The sequence below is a fragment of the Diabrotica virgifera genome, chromosome 6 (genome assembly GCF_917563875.1).
Source record: "Diabrotica virgifera virgifera chromosome 6, PGI_DIABVI_V3a".
Lineage (NCBI taxonomy): Eukaryota > Metazoa > Arthropoda > Insecta > Coleoptera > Chrysomelidae > Diabrotica > Diabrotica virgifera.
In genome coordinates, this window is record NC_065448.1 from 15,424,521 (window position 1) to 15,447,863 (window position 23,343).

Genomic DNA, 23,343 nt, shown 5'->3' on the forward strand with positions numbered 1-23,343 from the left:
AGTATGTCCAGATGGTGTTGCAGGTCTTGTGAGGCTTGTATGTGATCTTCATTTACTGCTAGTATTGCTACGTCATCAGCAAAGGAAGCAATCGTAGTATTAGGAGACTCTGGTATATCGGCTGTGTAGAGTGAGAAAAGCAGAGGTCCGAGGACACTACCTTGCGGAACTCCAGAGTTAATAGGACAGAGGCTGGATTGTTGGTCTTTGAATTTTACTGAGAAATATCTCTTTGATAAGTAGGATTTGATTAGGAGGAAATAGTTACTAGATAGTGCTAATTTTACTTTGTAAAGCAGTCCTCTGTGCCAAACTTTGTCAAACGCTTGTGAGATATCTAGAAATACAGCGTTGCATTATTTCTTTTCTTCGAGAGTTTTTGATATTTCATTTACTATTCGATGGACTTGTTGTGTAGTAGAGTGATTTTCCCGAAAACCAAACTGATGTTCTGGTAGTAATGTTAGGAATTCATGATCTGCGTATATTCTTTGTAGCAGCAATCTTTCAAAAACTTTGCTAACGATTGGGAGTAAGCTGATAGGTCGATAAGATGTTACTTCATTGGGAGCTTTGCCTGGCCTAAGGATCATTATAATTTCTGCAAATTTCCATATTTTTGGAAAGTATGATAAACTTAGCATGCGATTAAATATTACTGTTAGCATAATAATGGCCTTACGAGGAAGTTGTTTTAGTACTTGTGCCGAGATTAAGTCATAACCTGGAGCTTTTCGTGAGTTGAGTTTGATTATTTCTTTCTTGACTTCTATAGGAGTAAAACTTTTGATTGGAAGGGACATTTGACATGCTGCGCTAATTAGTTCTTCCACTTCTTCATCAAGGTCTGGTGGCTCGGTTTGAAATACACTCGTTAGATGTTCAGCAAAGACGTCCGCTTTTTCTTTGTTGGAACGAGCCCATTCGCCATTTGGTTTATGGAGGGGAGGAATAGTTGTGTATGGTTTTTTGAGTTTCTTAGTCGCCTTCCATAGCGTCTGATCATTTGCTGTAAGGTTTGTAATGTAATGTTCGAAGGTTTCGTTGTTTGCAGCTTTGATGGCTACTCCAAGTTGTCTACGTAGTCTATTGTATATATGTTGATCTATGTTGTTTCTAGATCTTTGCCAGTTTCTTCTCGCACGACGTTTTTCAGCAATGAGTTGCCGAATGTGTAGGGGAACATTTGTTGTATGTGTCGGTCTGCGTTTAGTTCGTGGTGTAGATTGCCATGCCGCTTCTTGCACAAGGGTGGTGAAATATTGAGCTGCTGTATCTATCTCGTGTGGAGATTTGATTCGCAAATTAAGATTAATGTTTTCTTCTAGGTAGTATTGAAAATCTGCCCAGTTGGTGTTTTTTGACGCTAGTCGAGGAGGGGGTGTGTTGGTTATAACTGTGGTACTCTTGTTCATAATAACTGGTGTATGATCAGATGAGAGGTCATAGCTGGATTCTATTAGACAGTTGTTTCTGGATTCTCCTTTGCTTATGTAAAAGTCTAGTACATCTGGAAGTTTTCTGGGGTCACTTGGCCAGTAAGTAGGGATTCCGTTGGTGTGGCAATCGTAGTTGTTGTCGGTCATTGCTTTTAAAAGGTTACGACCTTTTGTTGTTATGAGTCTTGAGCCCCAATGTGTGTGTTTCGCATTCCAATCTTGAGATTTTTTTTGACACTGACGTTAGTAATTTCTTTTTTGAAAAATTCAGTTGTCAGAAGTGACTGGAAATTACTACAAAACCAACGCACCTGCTCATATCCAATATTATTAATAGTAAACAGAGATAAAAATAACATAAACCTTACGCCAATCAATATTTATTTATTTAAACCATTATAATGTAGTGATAGCAAATGAGAAAATTATTTATTGTACAAAATAAAAATATTTTGTAGAAATAAACTTCACAAAATTTTATGAGATTAGTAGACACTCCCACTATTTCTAATAATTCTTCTTTTTTTAATGAAAGATTAAGTTGATTTGAGTTGATTTTAGCAGTTAATAGTGTGAGGTAGGAATTTTTGTGTTGTACGTTTCCTATTCCGAATGTCTCAAAAAAAATCTCGCGAGAGCGAATGTAGTTATACCAATGACTTTTCATACGACTAAATACAACTCACCACCCACCCCGCTACCCGCTATAGCCCACAAGTTTAGATGGCCACAGGATCACAAGTTGGATGTGATCTTATGGCATGATCTTTGGTGTTTTCAACGTGCACGGCACACGTATGTTTACATTTTGCTTTCATGAAGTTCGAATTTCGGAACTATATTAAGAATGGAAGGATTTGTGGACGTAAATGTTAGCGTGGCATATTTAAAATCAATTAAATTTTCTTCATTATATTTAGAAGAAAAATTAAAAATGCCGAAACCAAATTTGTTAATTAAGAATGTACCAAAGTGCAAACGTCGGGATTATAAATGATTATTTAAAATGGAGATTTGTGTAAAAACTTACAAATTGTGTAGGTGTGAAGCACATATTTGGAGAAGAGGAAGCATAATGAATAAAATAGAAGATACGATTTTAACTATCCAGTTGGAATTCCAGATTGGAATTCTCCAATTATGTACTTGTTACGATGCCAGTGACAACTGCAGAAACAGAACGATGTCTGTCTGCATTGAAACGTATCAAAACTTTCCTTAGAATAGCTATGGGCCAGGATCGATTAACTGCACTCGCAATGTTTTCAATAAAAAAAAAATGATTTAAGAAATTCCAAATTTTACTGAATTTGTTTGTGAATAATTTATCTAAAAAATAACAGGCGACTGACTTTCGTTACAAAACTTGCTTGTAACATTTAAACACTAAATTATAATTTTAAGTCAATAAAATACATTATTTATTGTAATTTTTAATAAGGTCCTTTGATTTTTACAATTTGAAGACACTCAAAAACCTTTACCTACGGAAATAGGGTCTCAAGGTCTTTTTATATGTTAACATTATGTGTGCACCCCCAATATTTTACACCAAGCGCCGCCACTGGGAATAGACATCTTATGTATATAACCATTGTAATGCTGCATTATTTTTGTGTTTAATCACGGAGCTACCGCTTTTTCCGTCTCATCTAACTTAATGCATTAGAGAGAAATCGAAAAACTGTGACGCACTGAAAAATGATCATGAGAACAAGAATACCTTTATTGTTATAGAATAGAATAGAATAGAAATATGCTTTATTGCCACTGAAAATTTTTACAATTTTATGGACAAAGCTTACATACAGTCAAAAGAAAAACATAATATAAATAACAAATAACAACTACAATTTACTAAAATTAGATAAATCGTCAACAATGTACAGTATAAGATATAAAATCCAAGACAAAAACAATTTATTGCAAAACATATATAAATTGCAAATTGAACATACAACAAATAAAATAAAATAGGTACAACATAAGGAACTGACAAGTTTATGCTACTGCGCATGGAACCCAATTTTCTTAGTTATTCATTAAGAAATTCTTCTATTGAATAATATGGTCTTTTGGATAGATAGGCTTTTGTCATTTTTCGGAACTTAGGGAAAGATGTTGCAGATTTAAGTTGTAACGGAAGATGATTGTACAGTTTCTTTGCGGAATATAATATAGATTTCTTTACTAACTCAGTGGATGGAATCGGTAAATAAATATCAAAGATTGAATTTCTGGTGGAGTAAAGATGATTGGGCCTTGATGGAAAGACATGAAGGTGTTTACGAATTAAACAAACCGTTTCTAGAATATATAAAGATGGAAGTGTTAAAATTTCGTGATCTCTGAAGTAACTTCTGCAATGTGTAGATCTTCTGAGGCCAAACAAATATCTTATTGCTCTTTTTTGCAATCTAAAAATGACATCAAATTGAGCAGCTGTACTAGAACCCCAAAAAGGAAGACCATATCGAAGATGAGACTCGAACAACGAAAAATATGTTATTTTAGAAGATGCTAAATTGAGTTCCCTTGAGACAGATCGTATTGCATAGCAAGCTGAGGCGAGTTTCTTACTTAACGAATCGATATGAAGGGAATCGATATGTTATGTATGTATTCTAGACTGCATAGATATTCAAAACGACTAAAGTATTTTTTTCTAGCTAGCGAAAACAAAGCAATTAAATCAAATGTTTCAAATATTAATAGTTATTAGATATGAGCTTTTATGACTAAAAATGCATTTAAAGATAATCCTGATAGTTTTATTGATATTGCGATACCTAGTATAAACAACGTTTTCTTTCATTACTAAATATAGTTACGTTGTTTAATCTATGATGGTATCGTAAGCCATTATAATTTGCTGCTTCTATATTTCTTCCTAAGCCAATCTATTGTTTTTTATAGGGTCTTTAATTTTTTATTCGTTTGAAAAAAGTTTTTGCCCTGAGAATAATTTTATTATAAATGTAATGTAAGAGTTTTTCCCTTGTACCAGGTGTCCCAATAAGAATGGCTCTCGGCCATATCTCAGGAACCGTTTATAGTACAGCTTTCAGAAAAAAATATTTATAACAAATGTTGCCTCAGGAAAAGCCTGGAAATTATTTTCATAATTGTAGGTTCACCGCTAAAGGGCGTAATTGAATATCAAAAATTAAAAAATCAAAATTTTACAAAATTTGCCTAATGAAAGGGCACTGGAAATCCGATCATCGTATTCTTCATAAAACTTTGCGCATATTTGATTTTACAAGTTTGAGTGTACCTTTGCAAATAAGAGGTGGGGGTGAGTGGGAACCTTGTTATGAAAAAATGGCTGTATGTCCGGTTCTGCTAAATCGAATTTTGCAAACTTGGTCTTGTTGAAACAGCTCTTTTTCGTCAATGTAAGAGTTATAATTTCGAAACAGCCTATTAATTAATATGCCAGCTAGGACGCCTTATTTAATTATTTTTAGAAATCTAGTTTTCTTTGAAAAATATTAAATAAAAAGTATGCATTTTTATCCTGTATTACAAAATTAGATCAAATTAGCAACAGAATAGCGAAAACCGCATGTCGATACCTTTTTTCTATCTCGAGATATCTGAACAAACGTGTAAATTTTAAACATAACTGTTACTGTCACCGGTAAACGAAGTTAAGGAAAGGTAGTGTGCTGTGGAAAAAACAAAGAAACATTTTTTAGATGTCAACGTGTATTAATTAAAACAACAATAGGACACACAACACTATAAAATATAACAAAGAAATAAAAACAATTACTTAGTGACCACTTAAATGTTTAAATTATGGCCCATAATTTTCGATGCAAGTATTTACTCTTCAAGAGTCAAGAGTATATTGAACAGCAGTCTCAATTTCTACTCTCGCAATGCTTTGCGTTTCCTACTCTCCGGATCAAGTTTTCTCGAGTAGTGGGCCTAGCGGCAAAATAGGAGAGTCCAGAGAATGCGAAATCCCATTCAAAGCATTTCGAGAGCAGAAATTAAGACTGCTGCTCAATCTACTCTTGAAAGAGTAAATGCTTGAATCAAAAATGATGGGCAATAATTTGAACATTTAGGTCGTCACTAAGTAGTTGTTTTTATTTCTTTAGTATATTTTGTAGTGTTGTTTGTCTTATTGTTGTTTTAATTAATCATATACGTTGAGATCTGGAAAATGTTTCTTTTTTTTTCCACAGCACACTGCACACTACCTTTCATCAACTTCGTTTACCGGTGACAGTAACGGTTAGGTTTAAAATTTACACGTTTCTTAAGATATCTCGAAACAGAAAAAAGGTATCGACATGCGGTTTTCTCTATGCTGTTGCTAATTTGATCTAATTTTGTAATACAGGATTAAAAATGCATACTTGTATTTAATATTTTCCAAAGAAAACTAGATTTCTGAAAATAATTAAATAACGCTTCCTAGCTGGCATATTACTTAATAGGCTGTTTCGAAATTATAACTCTTACATTGACGAAAAAAAGCTGTTTTCAACAAGATCAAGTTTGCAAAATTCGATTTAGCAGAACCGGACTTACAGCCATTTTTTCATAACAAGATTCCCACTCACCCCCACCTCTTATTTGCAAAGGTAGACTTAAACTTGTGAAATCAAATATGCGCAGAATTTTATGAAGAATACGATGATCTGATTTCCAGTGACCTTTCATTAGACAAATTTTGTAAAATTTAGATTTTTTAATTTTTGATATTCAATTACGCCCTCTAGCGGTGGACCTACAATTATGAAAATAATTTCCAGGCTTTTCCCGAGGCAACTTTTGTTATAAATATTTTTTCTGAAATCTGTACTATAAACGGTTCCTGAGATATAGCCGAGAGCCATTCTTATTGGGACACCCGGTACATAAAAATAAATACTATTCTATAATATTTGAAACACTTCGGTTAAATATTCACTACTAAAAAACATTAAAAATTTGATTAGCGTCAATACATCGTAAATGTCAAAATTTTGCAAGTGCAAAACGTTGTAATGGTCATTAAAAGTTGCACTACGCAAATATTGTATCCTTAAACTAAAATAACCCGAAGCATGACTTGAGGGTGGTCAAAAATTTGTTAGCTGCTTGTCCCTGGTTCAACTATCAATGTGTTCACTATTCAAATTTTGTATTGTGTACTGAATATTCATAAGAAATAAATATGTTTTGAGTAAAAAAATCGTTGGACAGGACACTTATTTCGCCCGGCACTCTTTTGATTTGTTTAAAGGGTACATTTTTAAAGAGGATTCCGCAAAGAACCCGAATCAGATTTTTTTTCATATGGGAGCGGCCTCACAACATGGACTATATATAGGTACATTACGGCGTTCAACGTGTTAAACAAAAAAGTTGTGTTTCTTGTTAATGAATAAATTAACGTTCTCCACTAATCCAGTAGTCCAGGAACCAAAGCTTTTCACCTCGCAATTTTTACAGAATGGATCAATTTGCTTGAAAATTTAAGAATAAGTAATGGATAGTCCATGGATCAAAATCTATATGATGCCGACATGCGCCTTTATCATGGGGCTGGTTGCCACCCCATCTCGGGGGTGGAAATTTTTTATTATATTTTGACCTCAAAAGTTAATGAAAACCTTCATTCTAAGCAAAAATAAAAAATGTTCTATACAATTTTTTTGATAAAATTAATAGTTTTTGATTTATTCTCTATCGAAAGTGTTGGTTTTATATCTAAAAATCAATGTTTTTCGATGATATACTCATTTACGATTCACTCAATTTTTGCCGTAGAACAAATTTTATCAAAACAAGTTCTTGGGAATTAAACTACAGTAAAACCTGCCATATCCGGATCAATGTGGCGACAGACCGATCCGGATATGAAAAAATCAGGATATCAAGACCACTACTTCTTTTACAGTCTCTGAAACGTTTTCTCCTTCATACATTCCAGTAATCAACGCCGTCAATAACTTTCGTCGATAGACACGTTTTATAGATTCTATAATACATTATTTCGCCATCTTTTAGTTCTTCTTTTAGTGCGTTGTCCAACAGCAGGACTGCCTTTCTCGGTAGATTTCGGTAGATCCGGACGGCGCAGAACCGTCCGGATATGGGGAGGTCCGGATATGACAGGTCCGGATATGGCAGGTTGTACTGTATCTACAATTTCATATTTAAACATTTTTTCGTATCTCTGATGCTAATCTTTCTATTCTGAAGAAAATGGCATTTTTTATCAAATTGCAAACATTCGTTATTCGCTTTAAACATCAGTTTTTTAAAAACTAATCATTTCAAGCCAATCCAACTTCTAGAATCTATTAATAATACATAAATAAAGAAGAATAAATAAAACGAATGACTAGAAACACAGCTAACTTACATTATTATGCTTCCAATTGGATTTCTCCTTTTTTTTCAAAGAAATATATTGATTTTTTAACCGTAACTTTTTTATTTTTTATCTTAGAAAGTTCGTTAAAAAATAATTTTGTAGGTTTTTAGAAGATCTATAAGGCTATTAATATTAAATCCTTTTAAAATTTTCAGCCACAAAAAGAGGTGGCATTGAAAGGGTTGGTAAAGGTGTTTTTTGCATGATATTACAAGTTTTAATTGTCAATATCTCACTCACTTTTTGCCGTAAAAGAAATTTTTGCAAACCAAGTTCTTGGGAATTAAATAAGCTACAATTTCATATTTAAATATTTTTTCGTATCTCTGATGCTAATCTTTCTATTCTGAAGAAAAGGGCATTTTTTACCAAACTACAAAAACTCGTTATTCGCTTTTAACTCCATTTTTTTAAAACTAATCATTCTAAGCCGATCAAACTTCTAGAAACTATTAACAATACATAAAACAAGAAAACCAAATCAGGTGACAAATTTTAATTAGGTTGGTGATTAGGGGGTTGTTTACGATCACTTTTTTCACTTTTCATTATAAGTCACTTAATTTTTTTAGCTAGAGATTTTTTTTTATTTCTGGAGATACATATTTTTAAATACTTTAAATTAGTTTCAACAAGTTATCCTCGAAAAATGCATAGTTTTCCCGTCCTTTGATTTTGAAACTACAATATTTAGCATTTGACGAAGAAGAGCCAACATATAATAAACTATAGCTCGATTACTATTGGTCTTAAAGAAAATTAAAAAAAAACGGTTTTGTTTATTTTTTCAAAAGGTACATTAAGTAAAGTTGTTTTGATAAAACGAAAACTTTTTGAGTTATTAGCAGAAAACTGATTAAAAACATTGATTTTTTCACTAAAACTAACACTTTCGATAGCGAATAAATCGAAAACTATTAATTTTATCAAAAAAAAATGTATATAACGTTTTTTGCTTATAATGAATGTTTTTACCAACTCTTGCGGTCAAAATATAATAAAAATTTACACCTCCGAGATGGGGTGGCAACCACCCCCATGGTAAAAGCGCTTTTTGGCATAATATAGATTTTGATCCTTGGACTATCCACTACTTATTCTCAAATTTTCAAGCAAATCGATCCATTCTGTAAAAATTGCGAGGTTTTGTCCTATTTTAAGCTTCATTACTTGGACTACAGTGTTCGATGTTTTGTATAATCACACACAGAAAGTAAGTTTTTCATGATTTGATTTGAAACAGACGTCTATCATTTTTTTATTTGAAAAGTAATGAATGTGATAAGCAACTACATTAAAAAACCATTGATAATATTTCATGGATTGTAAACTTGACAGGTTCATATAATCTACGGGTCTAAGGGTTATCGTTCTTGATAAAAAGGGTGCTTGAATAGTGATCTCGTCTATATTTAAAATACTATTATATTATTATATCATTATAAATGTTAAATAAAAATTTTGTAATTTCTTATTCATTGACCTTATCTATCTACAATTCGTGGTCAAAGGCAAATGTCATAGTCCAGTCGGGTTAGACGAATAACAGGCCTAACCTTGCATTAGGAGCTGCCCCAAATTTTATTTTTCTAATCTTTAGGAAGGGTCAATAGTAGTTTAAATTTAAAATCTCGACTGAATTCCGCCGTTGCGTTAGCCGCCATCTTGATTTTAAACGAGAACCGTTTTTGCTCAATATCTCCGCCATTTTCAACTTTTCCACAAAAAGTATAACAACCAAAATTGTTGAAAATGTGATTTTCTATCATTTCTATTGTTACAATTTTTTCGTGCCGTCGATATTTTCCGATTTATGGCGGAAAATATTAACAGTTAGAGCATAATTGCTGAATTATCTCGTTTATTATTAGTTTTACGACAAAATTGTTTCTTTACAAAAATAGAGAGAATTAAATTCTGCACAATTTTAATCCCTTTAATTTTTTTGATAAAGTTAATATTTAAGGTAGTACGTATGCGATAATGGCGCGAGCTTAAGACCTGATTGATTTTGTAGCAATTGTTTTTGTTCAATATCTACGGCATTTTCTTTACTACAATTTCTTTTTAACAATGTTTTTCATGCGGTTGATATTTTCTGAGTTAAGTGGGAAAATAGTAAAAAGTGATGGGGGGAGCATAATTACTGAATTGAATCTTGTTTCTGAGCTGCCCCAAATTTTATAATTCTATCCTTTAGGGGAGATCAATAGTAGTGTAAATTAAAAATCTCGACTGAATTCCGCGGTTGCATTAGACGCCATATTGATTTTAAAGGAGAACCGTTGTTGCTTAATATCTCCGCCATTTTCAACTTTTCGACCAAAACGGTAGGAACTAAAATTGTTGCAAACAAAAATATTCTCCAAGTTAAGGGGGAAATAGTGGAAGCCGAGGGGAAGCATAATTATTGAATTGTCTCATTTATTATTAACTTTACGACATAATTGTACATAAACAAAAATAAATAGAATTATATTTTATACAATTTTTGAAACTTCCAATGAAACACCAATCAAACTAAGTATATAAAGGACATACATAATAACGTATATGCATTAAGTTCACTAATTTTATTAACTAGCCTGTTTTATTGGTTGAATTTGTCTGTCGATAATTAAGTTTCATGTCAGCTAACATATTTTAATATTTCAACAATTTTTTTTAATTTTGGACCCTGTTGGGGAAATTTTTTTCATCCCCCCCCCCCCCCCCCGTAGACCCGCTACTAGTTTCTCTCGAAAAATTGTAGTAAATCGTAATTGCAACAATTTCAGTCCTTACACTTTTTGTCGAAAAATTGAAAATGGCGGAGAACAAAAACAATTGCTATAAAATCAATCAGATGTTACGCTCGCGCCTTTACCGCATACGTACTACCTTAAATATTGATTTTATCAAAAAAATGAAGGATATTAAAATTGTACAAAATTTAATTCTCTTCATTTTTGTATAGGTTAAAATTTGTTGAAAAACTAATAATAAACGAGATAAATCAATAAATCAATAATTATGCTCTGACACTATTTTCCCCGTAACTCGGAAAATATCGATCGCACGAAAAAAATTATAATAAACGAAATTATAGAAAATCGCATTTTCAACAATTTCAGTTTCTACACTTTTTGTCGAAAAGTTGTAAATGGCGGAGATATTGAGCAAAAACGGTTCTCGTTTAAAATCAAGATGGCGGCTAACGCAACGGTCAAATTCAGTCGAGATTTTAAATTTATACTACTATTGACCCCCCCCCCCCCAAGATTAGAAAAATAAAATTTGGGGCATCTCGTAATGCAAGGTAAAATGCTATCCCGACTGGGCTATCATAATACCAAGACATCACACTTAAAATAATAAGTTGGTACTCTTGGGAGCTCGTCTTTCTTTCTGTTCACACAAAACAATTTTTTAATGACAAATGCATGGTTTACGATCTGTAAAGGACATACAGTTGATCCTGTGGTGGATCCCAAACCTTTTTTCATTGCGTCATAGATTATCGAATTCTCTTTAACGCATTATAGTTGGAAGAGACAGGAAAAAACATACATCCGTGATTATACATTGAACTTAAAAAATTATCTATTCGTTGACGGGTATTTGCATATTAAAACGACTTATACTTATATAAATGTTTAATTGGTTGGCGATTACAATAATCTAAATAGATAACCAATCAATTATGCGAATAAAGATAATTTGATACAACAGTAATCGATCGTGACAGTATTTTCACCATATCATCGGGTAAAATGACAATTATAATTTCTAGGTTAGTATTTTTCAGCGACGTAAATATAAATATTCTGTGTCATTGGTGTGCTTTGGTATATTCGGACATTGTATAGTGAAATTTAATTTTATATTTATTTATTTTTACATTAAATATTTTAATTTTAAATATTAATATTCTGGCAAATATTTGTATAAATATTGATGTTTATATAAATATAAATATTCTGACAACTGTCAGATTTAACTAAAATGCCTTGTAATGATTTGCGACATTCTTAAAATTTTATATGACGTTAAAATTAATGACGCACTGAAAAAACGGTTTGGGATGAGCTGTACAGACAAACATTCATTTTTATTTATATAGATAAACACTGAAAACTGTTGTTTTATACACTCAAATGTATTATAATTTATTTTCACTACAGTGTAGTTTTACTATGTATACTCATACTTGGAAAAAACATACTTGGAAGAAACCAACAGTTAAGATTGATGCCAAAATATGGGAGAAATACTACGAAGAGTTATTTAAGGCGAGAGAAAGTTCTCTCGAATATACAGAAGAAACAGACCTTGATGATGAAATCGAAATCGAAAAGCCGTTATATGAGGACTTTTTTCGTGTGATAAGACATCTAAAACAAAAGAGAGCAGCAGGCCCAGATGAAATCCCAAATGAGCTAATAAAACGAGGCGGAGAAGAACTACAACGGAAAATATACGACCTAATAATAAGGATTTAGGAAGAAGAAAGAATGCCCGAAGAATGGAAAACTGAATGGATATTTCCGATTCTTAAGAAAGGGGACACCACAAAATGTAACAACTATAGAGGAGTAACACTGTTAAACAGCTGCTACAAAATATTGACACCATTAATCAGACAAAAACTCTCAAAACACATTGAAACTAAAATAAGAGACTACCAGCATGGATTTAGAGAGGGAAGGTCAATAATAGACGCAGTTCACATAATCACACAGTCAATTGAGACATGTTACGAACATGATATCGATTTACACATCCTTTTCATAGACTTCAAGCAAGCCTTTGACAGCTTAACAAGACCCGATCTAATAGAAGACATGAAAAATCTAGATATAACAATGAAATTTATAAAGCTTACGAAAATGACAATGAAAGAATCGACTGCAGCAATAATTACAGATAACGGAATCACCAAAAATATAGAAATAGCAAGTGGAGTACGACAAGGCGACTCTCTATCAACGTCACTATTTAATGTCTCTATAGAAGGAACAATAAGAGCTACATATATAAAAGGTACGATTATAACATCGACGTCGCAACTTGTGGCGTATGCTGACGACATAGCATTAATTAGCAGAAACCTAAACATTTTAGGAAGAATTTATGAAGTTATGCAAAGAAGCATCCAAAAGCGGTTTAGAAATAAATCAAAACAAAACAAAATACCTAATATGCTCAAGAAACAATCCAGTTAATATGATAAGCTTAAATATTGGTGAATATGAATTTGAAAAGGTAGAACATTTTAAATATCTTGGAGTCTCAGTTAATGGAACTAATGATAGAAGTATCGAAATTAATGAAAGAATCCAAGAATTCCAAATAATGGAAACAGAACCTACTGGAAATACAGTAACTTCCTCAAAGATAAGAAGCTTACTCAGAATACAAAACTGAAAATTTACAAAGCTGCAATTAGACCAGTAATCACATATGGTGCTGAAGTAATGTGGCTGACACAAAAAGAGGAAGAAAGATTGAGGATCCTAGAAAGGAAAATAATTCGGAGGATAGCAGGACCACTAAACTTAGATAATAATGAATTTAGAAAACTCATGATCCACGAAGTAAGAGAACTTCTGAAAGGAGAAGACATCGTCAGATTTATCAAGGCACAGATACTCAGATGGATGGGACATATAGAAAGGAGGAATCCAGAAGCCGTTATCAAGAAAATTTCCAAATGGAGACCTGTATCAGGCAGACCACGAGGAAGACCCAAAACTAGATGGAAGAACCAGATAGTGGAGGACCTTAAGAAGATGGGAGTCAGAGAATGGGTAACCAGAAGCAAAAACAGGAACGAATGGAGGAAAATTGTAGAAGATGCCAAGTCACACAACCAATTGTAAAACCAAGAGGTTAATGCGGTTTGATTCACCGCGACAAACGAATCGGAAGAGCCCAAAGAGGGCGGTAATCACTCCGCTAGGAGTGTGGATGCCATGATGATGATGATGTATACTCATAGTCTATAACTGAATAACTGAGAGAGGGAAGAGCTGTTTGTCTCAATTTGGTCATTCAGAATTATGTCTGTATTGTTTAATTTATTAATTTCCATAGATTCTAACAAAAATAGCTTAAGGCCTTTGTTTTGAATATAGAGAATTTGAAATTGGTCATTAAAAGCGTGATTATGATCTAGAGAAGGCGAAGTGTGTACATAGCATCTGTTTTTCTATTATTTAAAGCCTTTTGTGATCTGATATATGTTTGTTAAAGGTTCTACCAGTTTGACCGATATAAGTTTTTGGGTAGTCACCATAAATATGCAAGTTTGTATACATACACCACTATGAAAGTGCCTTTTCTTTTTGTTTTATTGTTGTTCTTAATCTATTTTCTTGAGTTATTGTTTGTTCTGAAATCTGGTGTTATTTCTTTTTTTATGATAGAGCAAGTAATACTAGAAGGCAAGATGGAGGTAAGAGAAATCTAAAGAGGACGTAAAGAGATGTCATGACTGAGTAAAATTTGCCAATGGATAGGACTCCACAGTTATGAAATGATTCGTAATGCTGCTAAAAATAATTTAATCCTGGCTATCTAACATCTCACCTGACAAGACAATATACGGTGGATGTCTACTCACAAATGCACTGCATATTAACGTTGAACGATATATTGGGGATGTTATATTAATATTTCAATCAACGATATTAAGCAGAATAAGATCATAAACAACTTATGAGAACCCTACAATATAAAATATGCAACGAAACTATAACATTTCTCCTAGACATATACGTAGAATAGGTTGTTCTATTATTGGAAACCCTTTTGTGTCCTGAAATACGTTTGTTAAAAGTTCTACCAGTTTGGCCGATATAAGTTTTTGGGCAGTCACTTTATGTTCGCTTATTTAATGTGATGGATGCCCTTTTCTCCTTAATATGTACTATACATACTTTATGCAGATATTTATATTTAATATTTAATAAAATGATTAATATTTATTTATTCCTTTTAGGTGTTTTAAACGTTCTAACTACAAATCCTCTGTGGGTAGTAAATAATCGATTAAAAAGACAGGAAGAAGAGCTCCAATTCACTGGCTTGTTGGATGGACTAGTTCATATAGCTACCACAGAAGGTGTATCCACTTTATGGAATGGAGTAGCGCCATCACTGTTATTAGTTTCCAATCCAGTTATTAATTTCACGTTATATGAAGCGTTGAAGAGGAGAGTTCCTATTAAAACTGCTACCGCATACTTTCTATTAGGTAAATATTTTAGTACCAGGTCTTCATATATAGGGTGTCCCAAAAGTAGTGGAACGGTCGAATATTTCGCGAACTAAACATCGGATCGGAAAACTGAAAAATACGTGTTCAATCATTTTCAAAAATCTATCCAATGACACCAAACACCAACCCCCACTACACCCCCTGGAGGTGGGGTGGGGGGTAACTTTAAAATCTCAAACGGAAACCCCTAGATTTTCTTGCAGATTTGGATTCGTTACGTAAAAGTAAGCAACTTTTATTCAAGACATTTTTTCGAACTGTGGATAGATGGCGCTATAATTGGGAAAAACGATTTATCCTGATACCATAGGTAAATTATAGAAACGGTCTAATATCTCGAGAAATACACTTCCCAATGAGAAACCAAAAAAACAGGTTTTTAATATTTTTCGAAAACCTATCGATAAACACCAAAAATGACCCTCCAACCCACCCCCTGGAGACGGGGTGGGGGTAAATTTAAAATCTTAAATAGCAACCCCCACTTTTTATTGCAGATTCGAATTCGTCATGAAAAATTAAACTACATTTATTCGAAACATTTTTTAAAATTGCTGATAGATGGCGCTAATAAATCGTATTTTCCAATTAAAGCGCCATCTATCAACAATTCTAAAAAATGTTTCGAATAAATGTTGCTTAGTTTTTCATGACGAATCCGAATTTGTAATAAAAAGTGGGGGTTGCTATTTAAGACTTTAAAGTTACCCCCCACCCCACCTCCAGGGGGTGGGTTGTAGGGTCATGTTTAGCGTTATTCGATAGGTTTTCGAAAAGTATTAAAAACCTTTTTTTTGTTTTCTCATTTAGAGCTGTATTTTTCGAGATATTAGACCGTTTCTATAATTTACCTATGGTATCAGGATAAATCGTTTTTCTCAATTATAGCGCCATCTATCCACAGTTCGAAAACATGTCTTGAATAAAAGTTGCTTACTTTTACGTAACGAATCCAAATCTGCAAAAAAACGTAGGGGTTTCCATTTGAGATTTTAAAGTTACCCTCCACCCCACCTCCAGGGGGTGTAGTGGGGGTTGGTGTTTGGTGTCATTGGATAGATTTCTGAAAATGATTGAAAACGTATTTTTCAGTTTTTTGATCCGATGTTTAGTTTGCGAGATATTCGACCGTTCCACTACTTTTGGGACACTCTGTATAAAATTAAAAACTAATTGCACAATGTTTTAAATACTGATACACAACTATTTGTACTGTTAAATTGTAAGCTTCGACATAATTGTCATATTATTTGCTAAATTAGTTTAATAGAAGCGCAGATACATACCTAAATGTCTTTTGACATACCGATACATTTAATCCCTCTACATAATTGTATTCCATTTTCTGTATCACGTAACACCTTGCACGTCCGTTAAGCCATTTAGGTGCTACAAGTTCAAGTATTTTCTTTCACGGCACCACCTTTGATTTTTATATTTAATCGTATTCTACTCGTTAAATCCTATCCTAAAGTATGCCGCACGCTCCTGTACGTTAAGCCGTTTTGGCAGACTGTTTTGGACTGCATTTGGGGGACAAGACCCCTCGCTCAACATTTTTACTACGATTCATCATACTTCGCTTCCTTTACTGTTTAAAATTGTTAGACTTCCACGCCTCCCTATTTCGTTATGTTAGACTTCCGCGCGTCCCCTACTTAGCGATTTTAGACTCTCCTGTCTCACAATTTAGCCATTTTACCCCATCTAGCCGTGTTAGACGCCCCACCTCCTCATTTCACCATGTTTTATTCCTCGCCACGGCTCCCCTTTGGTCCGTCTCCCCCATTGACCATGTTATCCGCCACAATTAAGTTTTATTTGGAAAGCATTTTGGTATTTTTGTTTCTTTGTTGGGTTTTTGAATCCTTCAACATTCTGCCCATTCAACATCCTTCAACATTTTCTGCCACAATTTTGCCCCCACAAGATGTGATCTGAGTTCTCCCCACGATACGTTCTGATATTGGTTATCTCTGTTACCCATCTTTTTGAGATGAGGATGTGGTTAATTTGATTGGCTTTGTTGGTTCCTAGTATTTTTCACGAAGTTAGTACTGACAACTATATAATGTATATAATGTGTCTCTGTCAGTGCATATACATTAATTATTGTCACGTTATGCAGTTTACCTTTGAGTCTTAGGTGCAAATTCTGTCATGATATTGGTGTAAATGCAATAATGGATTTTCGCAGTCTTTTTGTTACTATAAACTATACTCCTCTTTCACCTTGTCTGATTTCGTTTCTGGAGTAGTATAGTGATAATTTATTTGTACAAAATTCTTCTTGGCTCTTCCATCTGATTTCCTGCTGTGCCAATATTTCAACTCTGTATTTTCCAAGTTTTTCCCAAACTAATCATAGATCGAGCCTTTAACCTTCCGATGACCAACCTTTTTTTGTTACACGGATGACCAACGGGGGTCAAAAATGACCCCCAGTCAAAAGTGACAATTGACAACAAGATTAATTCGTTTTAAGAAATAAAATAATGTATTCGTAATTTTAATCTTACCATTGTATCAATAAACGATAAATTTATAAACATTAGTTAAACATATTTTTAATTACAACTGAACAAAAACAGGAATCATCGTTCTGAACTTAGAACTAAAGAAATTTTAAAATATATACTAATTTACATCGCCACAGGTTTAACAAACAATTTTTTGTTCAATATTGGAATGTTTCTTACATACAATTCCACTTAATAGACGGTATTTACTTAATATAAAATTGGAACATGGAAGGCCACGTGAGTTCGTCTTTGACCCCAAATTCAGAAAATATTTTGTTTTTCGTAAAATATAACGAATTTTTTTTATTACAAAATATCAGTGTGTCTAGAATGATATTAAAGTCAAACAAAAATATAATCAGTTTAAAATTGAAAATATTTCTGAAGTTATTAAATAAAACATGCATTGGGGTCAAAATTTACCCCCTTGGTCATCCGAAGGTTAAGAGGGTTCGCACATTCCAGGTTCCCAATTTTAAATTCATAATCATGTCCATTTTTCTTTGCTGAGTTGCCGTTGTGAGATCCGTCTTTTTGTCTCATTTTATTCGCAACAATCGTGTTTTATAAGAAAGGGTTGTTAGCCCTTCGCTCAACAATATATTCATCGAAGAACCAAGACTCCCTTCACCAGCCCTGATCCCACCTTCCACTGGGGGTTTGTTAGCCAATCTTCAGTAGGGTTGTTCAGGTTACCGGTGTATAGCAGCTTGAAGATGAAGATAGGAATTGAATACAAGAAGCTAAGCATCATATATTGCCCTTTACTAACCCTTTACACACCCAGATAGATATTGGTTTCTAAATTTATCGTTATTGACAGACATATGAGTGTCTTCGGGTCAGATAATTGATTAGCAAAATGCCTCTAATCTATACATATACTAAAAAATCTCTTATATTTCAGGTGCCTTATCGAAAACCATCGCCACAATCCTCACGTACCCTCTGCAAGTCGCTCAAACCAGACAACGACTCACCAAAGGACCTAGAATGAGCACAGCTGCGCTGTTACTTACGTTGATCCGAAAAGACGGCCCGGGTGCCTTATTCACAGGCCTAGAATCGAAATTATGGCAAACTGTGTTCGCTACAGCATTGATGTTCGCTACCTACGAAAAAGTTGTCCGTTTGGTGTTCAAATTATTGTTGGGAACGGCGAGGCGAAAAAATTTTTAAATGTAAATTAGAGATGTGAATGTGAAGGAAATATGTCAGCAAAATGTGATATTTTAACTGTCTATTGAGCTAGGTAGCTAATAAAATATGTCCCAATATTAATTTGAATTTTAAATAATGACAAAAATTCAGTGATTTATATTTAAACAAAATCAATGGGAAATTCCCAGTAGCTGGCTGTATACCATAATTAAAAATAATACAGAACAAATAAAAACTTCGTTTGTATAATGGTATAAAAAGTTTATTGAAAAACTATTAAAAAGTCATCCAAAAAGATTCGCAAAACGTTTTCGATCTTGATCAGATCATCTTCAGTGCCTCGAACGAAGTATTTCTACGTTAGAATGAATGCAAAAGGTTAAAATTATGACTAGTTAAAGAAAAATGTGGATAATACGTACGTTCTGCTTAGTAGATAAAACTAGCAACCTTATAAAATAGGTGACATCGAGAAATATGTTTTTCTTTAACTAGTCATAATTTTAACCTTTTGCATTCATTCTAACGTGGAAATACTTCATTCTAGACACTGAAGATGATCTGATCTAGATCGAAAACGTTTTGCGAATCCTTTTGGATGACTTTTTAATAGTTTTTCAGTAAACTTTTTATACCATTGTACAAACGAAGTTTTTACTTGTTCTGTATGGTGTTTTATATTAATTTATAAATTTAGAGCAAAGGATGGTAAACTTTTCTTTGGAGTTTAAATTGGATCAAAATAAATCTGTGTATCTGTCGATGGAGGGCCCCTCTATCTCCCTCTAGTTCCATCCGAATTCCCTCTCCCTATTTACCAAATAGAACATTATGCACAAGATTTCTACCTATATACTATACTGTTTCTCATACAATTCATCCCAAACCCTTTTTTCAGTGCGTCATTAACGCACTGACGTTGGAAGTGATAGAAAAAAACATACCTCCGTGATTATTATACATAGAACTTAGAAAATTATGTATTCATTGACGGGTATTTGCATATTAAAACGACTTATTCTTATAGATGTGTAATTGGTTGGCGATTACAATGTTCTGAATAGATAATCAATCGATGATGCGAATAAAGATAATTTAACACAAAGTAATCAATCGGAACAGTACTTTCGCAATATCAACGGGTAAAATGACAATTGAGGGGGCCAAACGTAAAAGGGTTTAAGTGCACGTTTGATAGTTCTGAGATAATCAGCTTCAAAGTTTTTTGACTTTTATAAATTCTAGGAGTCATTAAACTAAAATATGTCTAGTGTACAATGTACTATAAAATGATAAAAATATAAGGGTATATTATTACTCTTACTATATCCTTCCTTTTTTCAATTTTTAAAAAAATGTACGTGAATCGGTACATAGTGTTGATAAATATTACTAGTAAAACGGTTCAAGTGCAAATGTTAACTACATATTACTCATCATTTTTGTCCCAGTTGATATCCACAGTGTAACTACAACTGATACGTTGCATAATACTTAATTAGTCTTCAAAATAGGTCTCAAGTCTAATATTTATTTACTTGAAATTAATCCTGTATTAACATGTGTTTACACATTACAGAATACTAAAAATAGTTTTGTAGTAAAATGGTTCAAGCGCACTTAAACCCGTTTATTAATATTTGTTTTTTCAGGATATTAAAAATAGTTTTGTGGTAAAACGGTTTGTTTACTACCAAAGCAAACTGCAGTGAACTAAATGTAATGGCGATAACTGTAGGATGAAATATGCTTAAATCGTTTTACCACCAAGTTCTAATACCATTTAAGTATGCGAATCTGTACTTAGAGTGACATTTTAAAAAAGTGCACTTAAACCCTTTTACTTCTTACCCCCTCAATTGTAATTTCTAGGTTAGTATTTTTCAGCGACGTAAATATAAATATTTTATGTCATTGGTATATTCGGACATTGTATAGTGAAATTTGATTTTATATTTATTTATTTTTACATTGAAATATTTTAAATATTAATATTCTGGCAAATATTTGTATCAATATTGATGTTTATATACCTAAATATAAATATTCTGACAACTGTCAGATTTAACTAAAATGTCATGCAATGATTTGCGACATTCTTAAAATCCTATATGACGTCAAAATTAATGACGCATTAAAAAAAGGGCTTGGAATGAACTGTATGTAATATGTCCGAGATAATGTTAATTAATATGTTTAAGTCATAGATATTGATAATTGCTTTAAATAGACAAAAGTGAACACCGACTACAGACGGCTATAGCGGCTAGAGGTCCAATTTCAGTTATTATAACTTTAGAAATGTATTTTTATTTTATAAGCTGTTTTCTACTAGATCTGGATGTAAGGGCATTTTAGAAAAGAAGTTATGTACTTCATATTATTCTAAAAAGTGTTTTTATTGTAATACGTATTTTACTTCTCTAATTAATATAAAATTTTAAAATTGTATCTTGTCTATTGGAGATTTTGACCTTTGTAAAAAATTTTTATTTTAAAAAAAGCGCCACCTGGAAGTCTAAACTTAAAATAAAGTAGGTCCAATTTTACAGTTATCAAGGATTTCTGTTAGTATTTTTTTCTGTAGTTAGACTATTTTTACAATGTGTTACTGCTCACCAAACCAAAGAATCACTACTTGATTTGTTTTTACCAAATTATGTGTATTAAAGATGGTTTTTGTTGGTTATTTTATAGAAATTTAAGAGCTTTACTTAATTAACCCATTATTATCGCTAAATATGTACCTATACGGGGTGTTTGGTAAATAATTGGCCATAGGTTAACCTTAGATTCCTGAGGTTAAAATAGGTCGATTTAAGCTAACTTACCTTAGTACAAAAGTTGATAATAACCGAAATACAGGGTGTCAAAGTTAAACTTTTATTTTATTTATTTTTGAATATTTCCCGACAGACATGTGATAACAACACGAAATTTGGTAAGTGGTGCTGGTACTGTTCACCCTACTAAATTATGTTAAACAAACGTTTCTGCCTACTACCAGAGGCGTACGACGGGGAACGTGAATGGTCGACCTTGCCAAATTCTACGCCACTGGCGGAATTTCTGTTTTAGTGCAATTTTTTGATTCTCCAATACTTTCTATGTAAAAAACATAGCCGTAACATTCATTCGTAACGATAAAGCCATTAATTTTCGAGATATTTGAAGCTAAAAACGAAGGAGCATAATACATTAATCAAAATAAGTGTACCTTTTCATTTTTAACTTCAGATATCTCGAAAACTAATAACTTTATCGGTACGAATGAAGAGTATATTATTTGTATAGAAAGTATTGTAGAATCTAAAAATTATGCTAAAATAGCAGTTTCATCAGTGGCGTAGAATTTGGGAAGGGTCAACCATTCATTTTCCCCTGTCGTACGCCTCTGGTATTAACTGCAAACGATTATTTAACATAATTTAGTAAGGTGTATAGTTTAAGTAACCAATACAGTGAAACGGGTCAGATTTGTAAGTCCTGCTAGTTCCCCTTTAATATAGTTCGGAGGCTGGTTGTTTTTTCTGGTGATTAAATATGTAATTAAAAATATTTATTTTTACTTAGATATACCGTTAAAGCAGGACATATCGTATGTGCTAAAATTAATTATTAATTAATTAATTAATCTTAAATTAAACAACATTTTACACTCTATTATCGAGCTTTAAATCACACACCTATACTCCAGTAAGACATACTACTGAACTAAAAGTTTTGTAAAACTTGTAAATGTCTGAGGGGACCGATTATGTGGGTGTGAAAAACAGATGTCATCAAACGAACCGCCTCTTAAAACATCTTTGACAAAGAATACCAAATTTTGCCGACCTTAAAGCTGTTTCACAATATAAATTTCTCGAACTATACAGTACCTACACTTTCTGCCAAGTACCATAAGGATATGTAAAATAGTTTTATAGTACCGGCACACATAGTTCTTACAGTTTTAAATAAAGAATAAATTATTAAAACAAAAAGAATACCTTAAAATAATTTGACATAATCGTGTGATACTTGGCAGAAAATGTAGGTAGGCATTGTACACCCTACTAAATTATGTTAAATAATCGTTTCTGGCTACTACCATAGGCGTACGACAAAGTGAATGGGTGACCCTTCCCAAATTCTACGCCACTGATGAAACTGCTATTTTAGCATAATTTTTAGATTCTCCAATACTTTCTATTCCTATGCAAATAATATACTCTTCATTCGTAACGATAAAGTCAATAGTTTTCGAGATATTTGAAGTTAAAAATGAAAAGGCACACTTATTTTGATTAATGTATTTATGCTCCTTTGTTTTTAGCTTCAAATATCTCGAAAACTAATAGCTTTATCGTTACAAATGAAGAGTATGTTTTTTACATCGAAAGTATTGGAGAATCAAAAAATTGCACTAAAATAGCAATTCCGCCAGTGGCGTAGAATTTGGGAAGGGTCAACCATTCACGTTCCCCCGTCGTACGCCTCTGGTAGTAGTCAGAAACGTTTGTTTAACATACTTTAGTAGATTGTACAATACCAGCACCACTTACCAAATTTCGTGTTGTTGTCGCATGTCTGTCA

General features: G+C 32.9%; 1 protein-coding gene across 2 annotated transcripts in view; it reads left to right on the top strand.

Moving 5' to 3' along the window:
* LOC114325378 (peroxisomal membrane protein PMP34) overlaps nucleotides 1–18,885 on the top strand; it is a 39,941-nt gene extending 21,056 nt beyond the window's left edge. For both annotated transcript variants that reach the window (XM_028273438.2, XM_050653523.1), the window contains 2 exons: nucleotides 14,804–15,058; nucleotides 18,512–18,885. In XM_028273438.2, coding sequence (XP_028129239.1) covers nucleotides 14,804–15,058; nucleotides 18,512–18,783 — 527 coding nt within the window. In that variant the 3' untranslated portion in view covers nucleotides 18,784–18,885. The remainder of the gene's footprint in view (nucleotides 1–14,803; nucleotides 15,059–18,511) is intronic.
* Nucleotides 18,886–23,343: the final 4,458 nt, after the last annotated feature.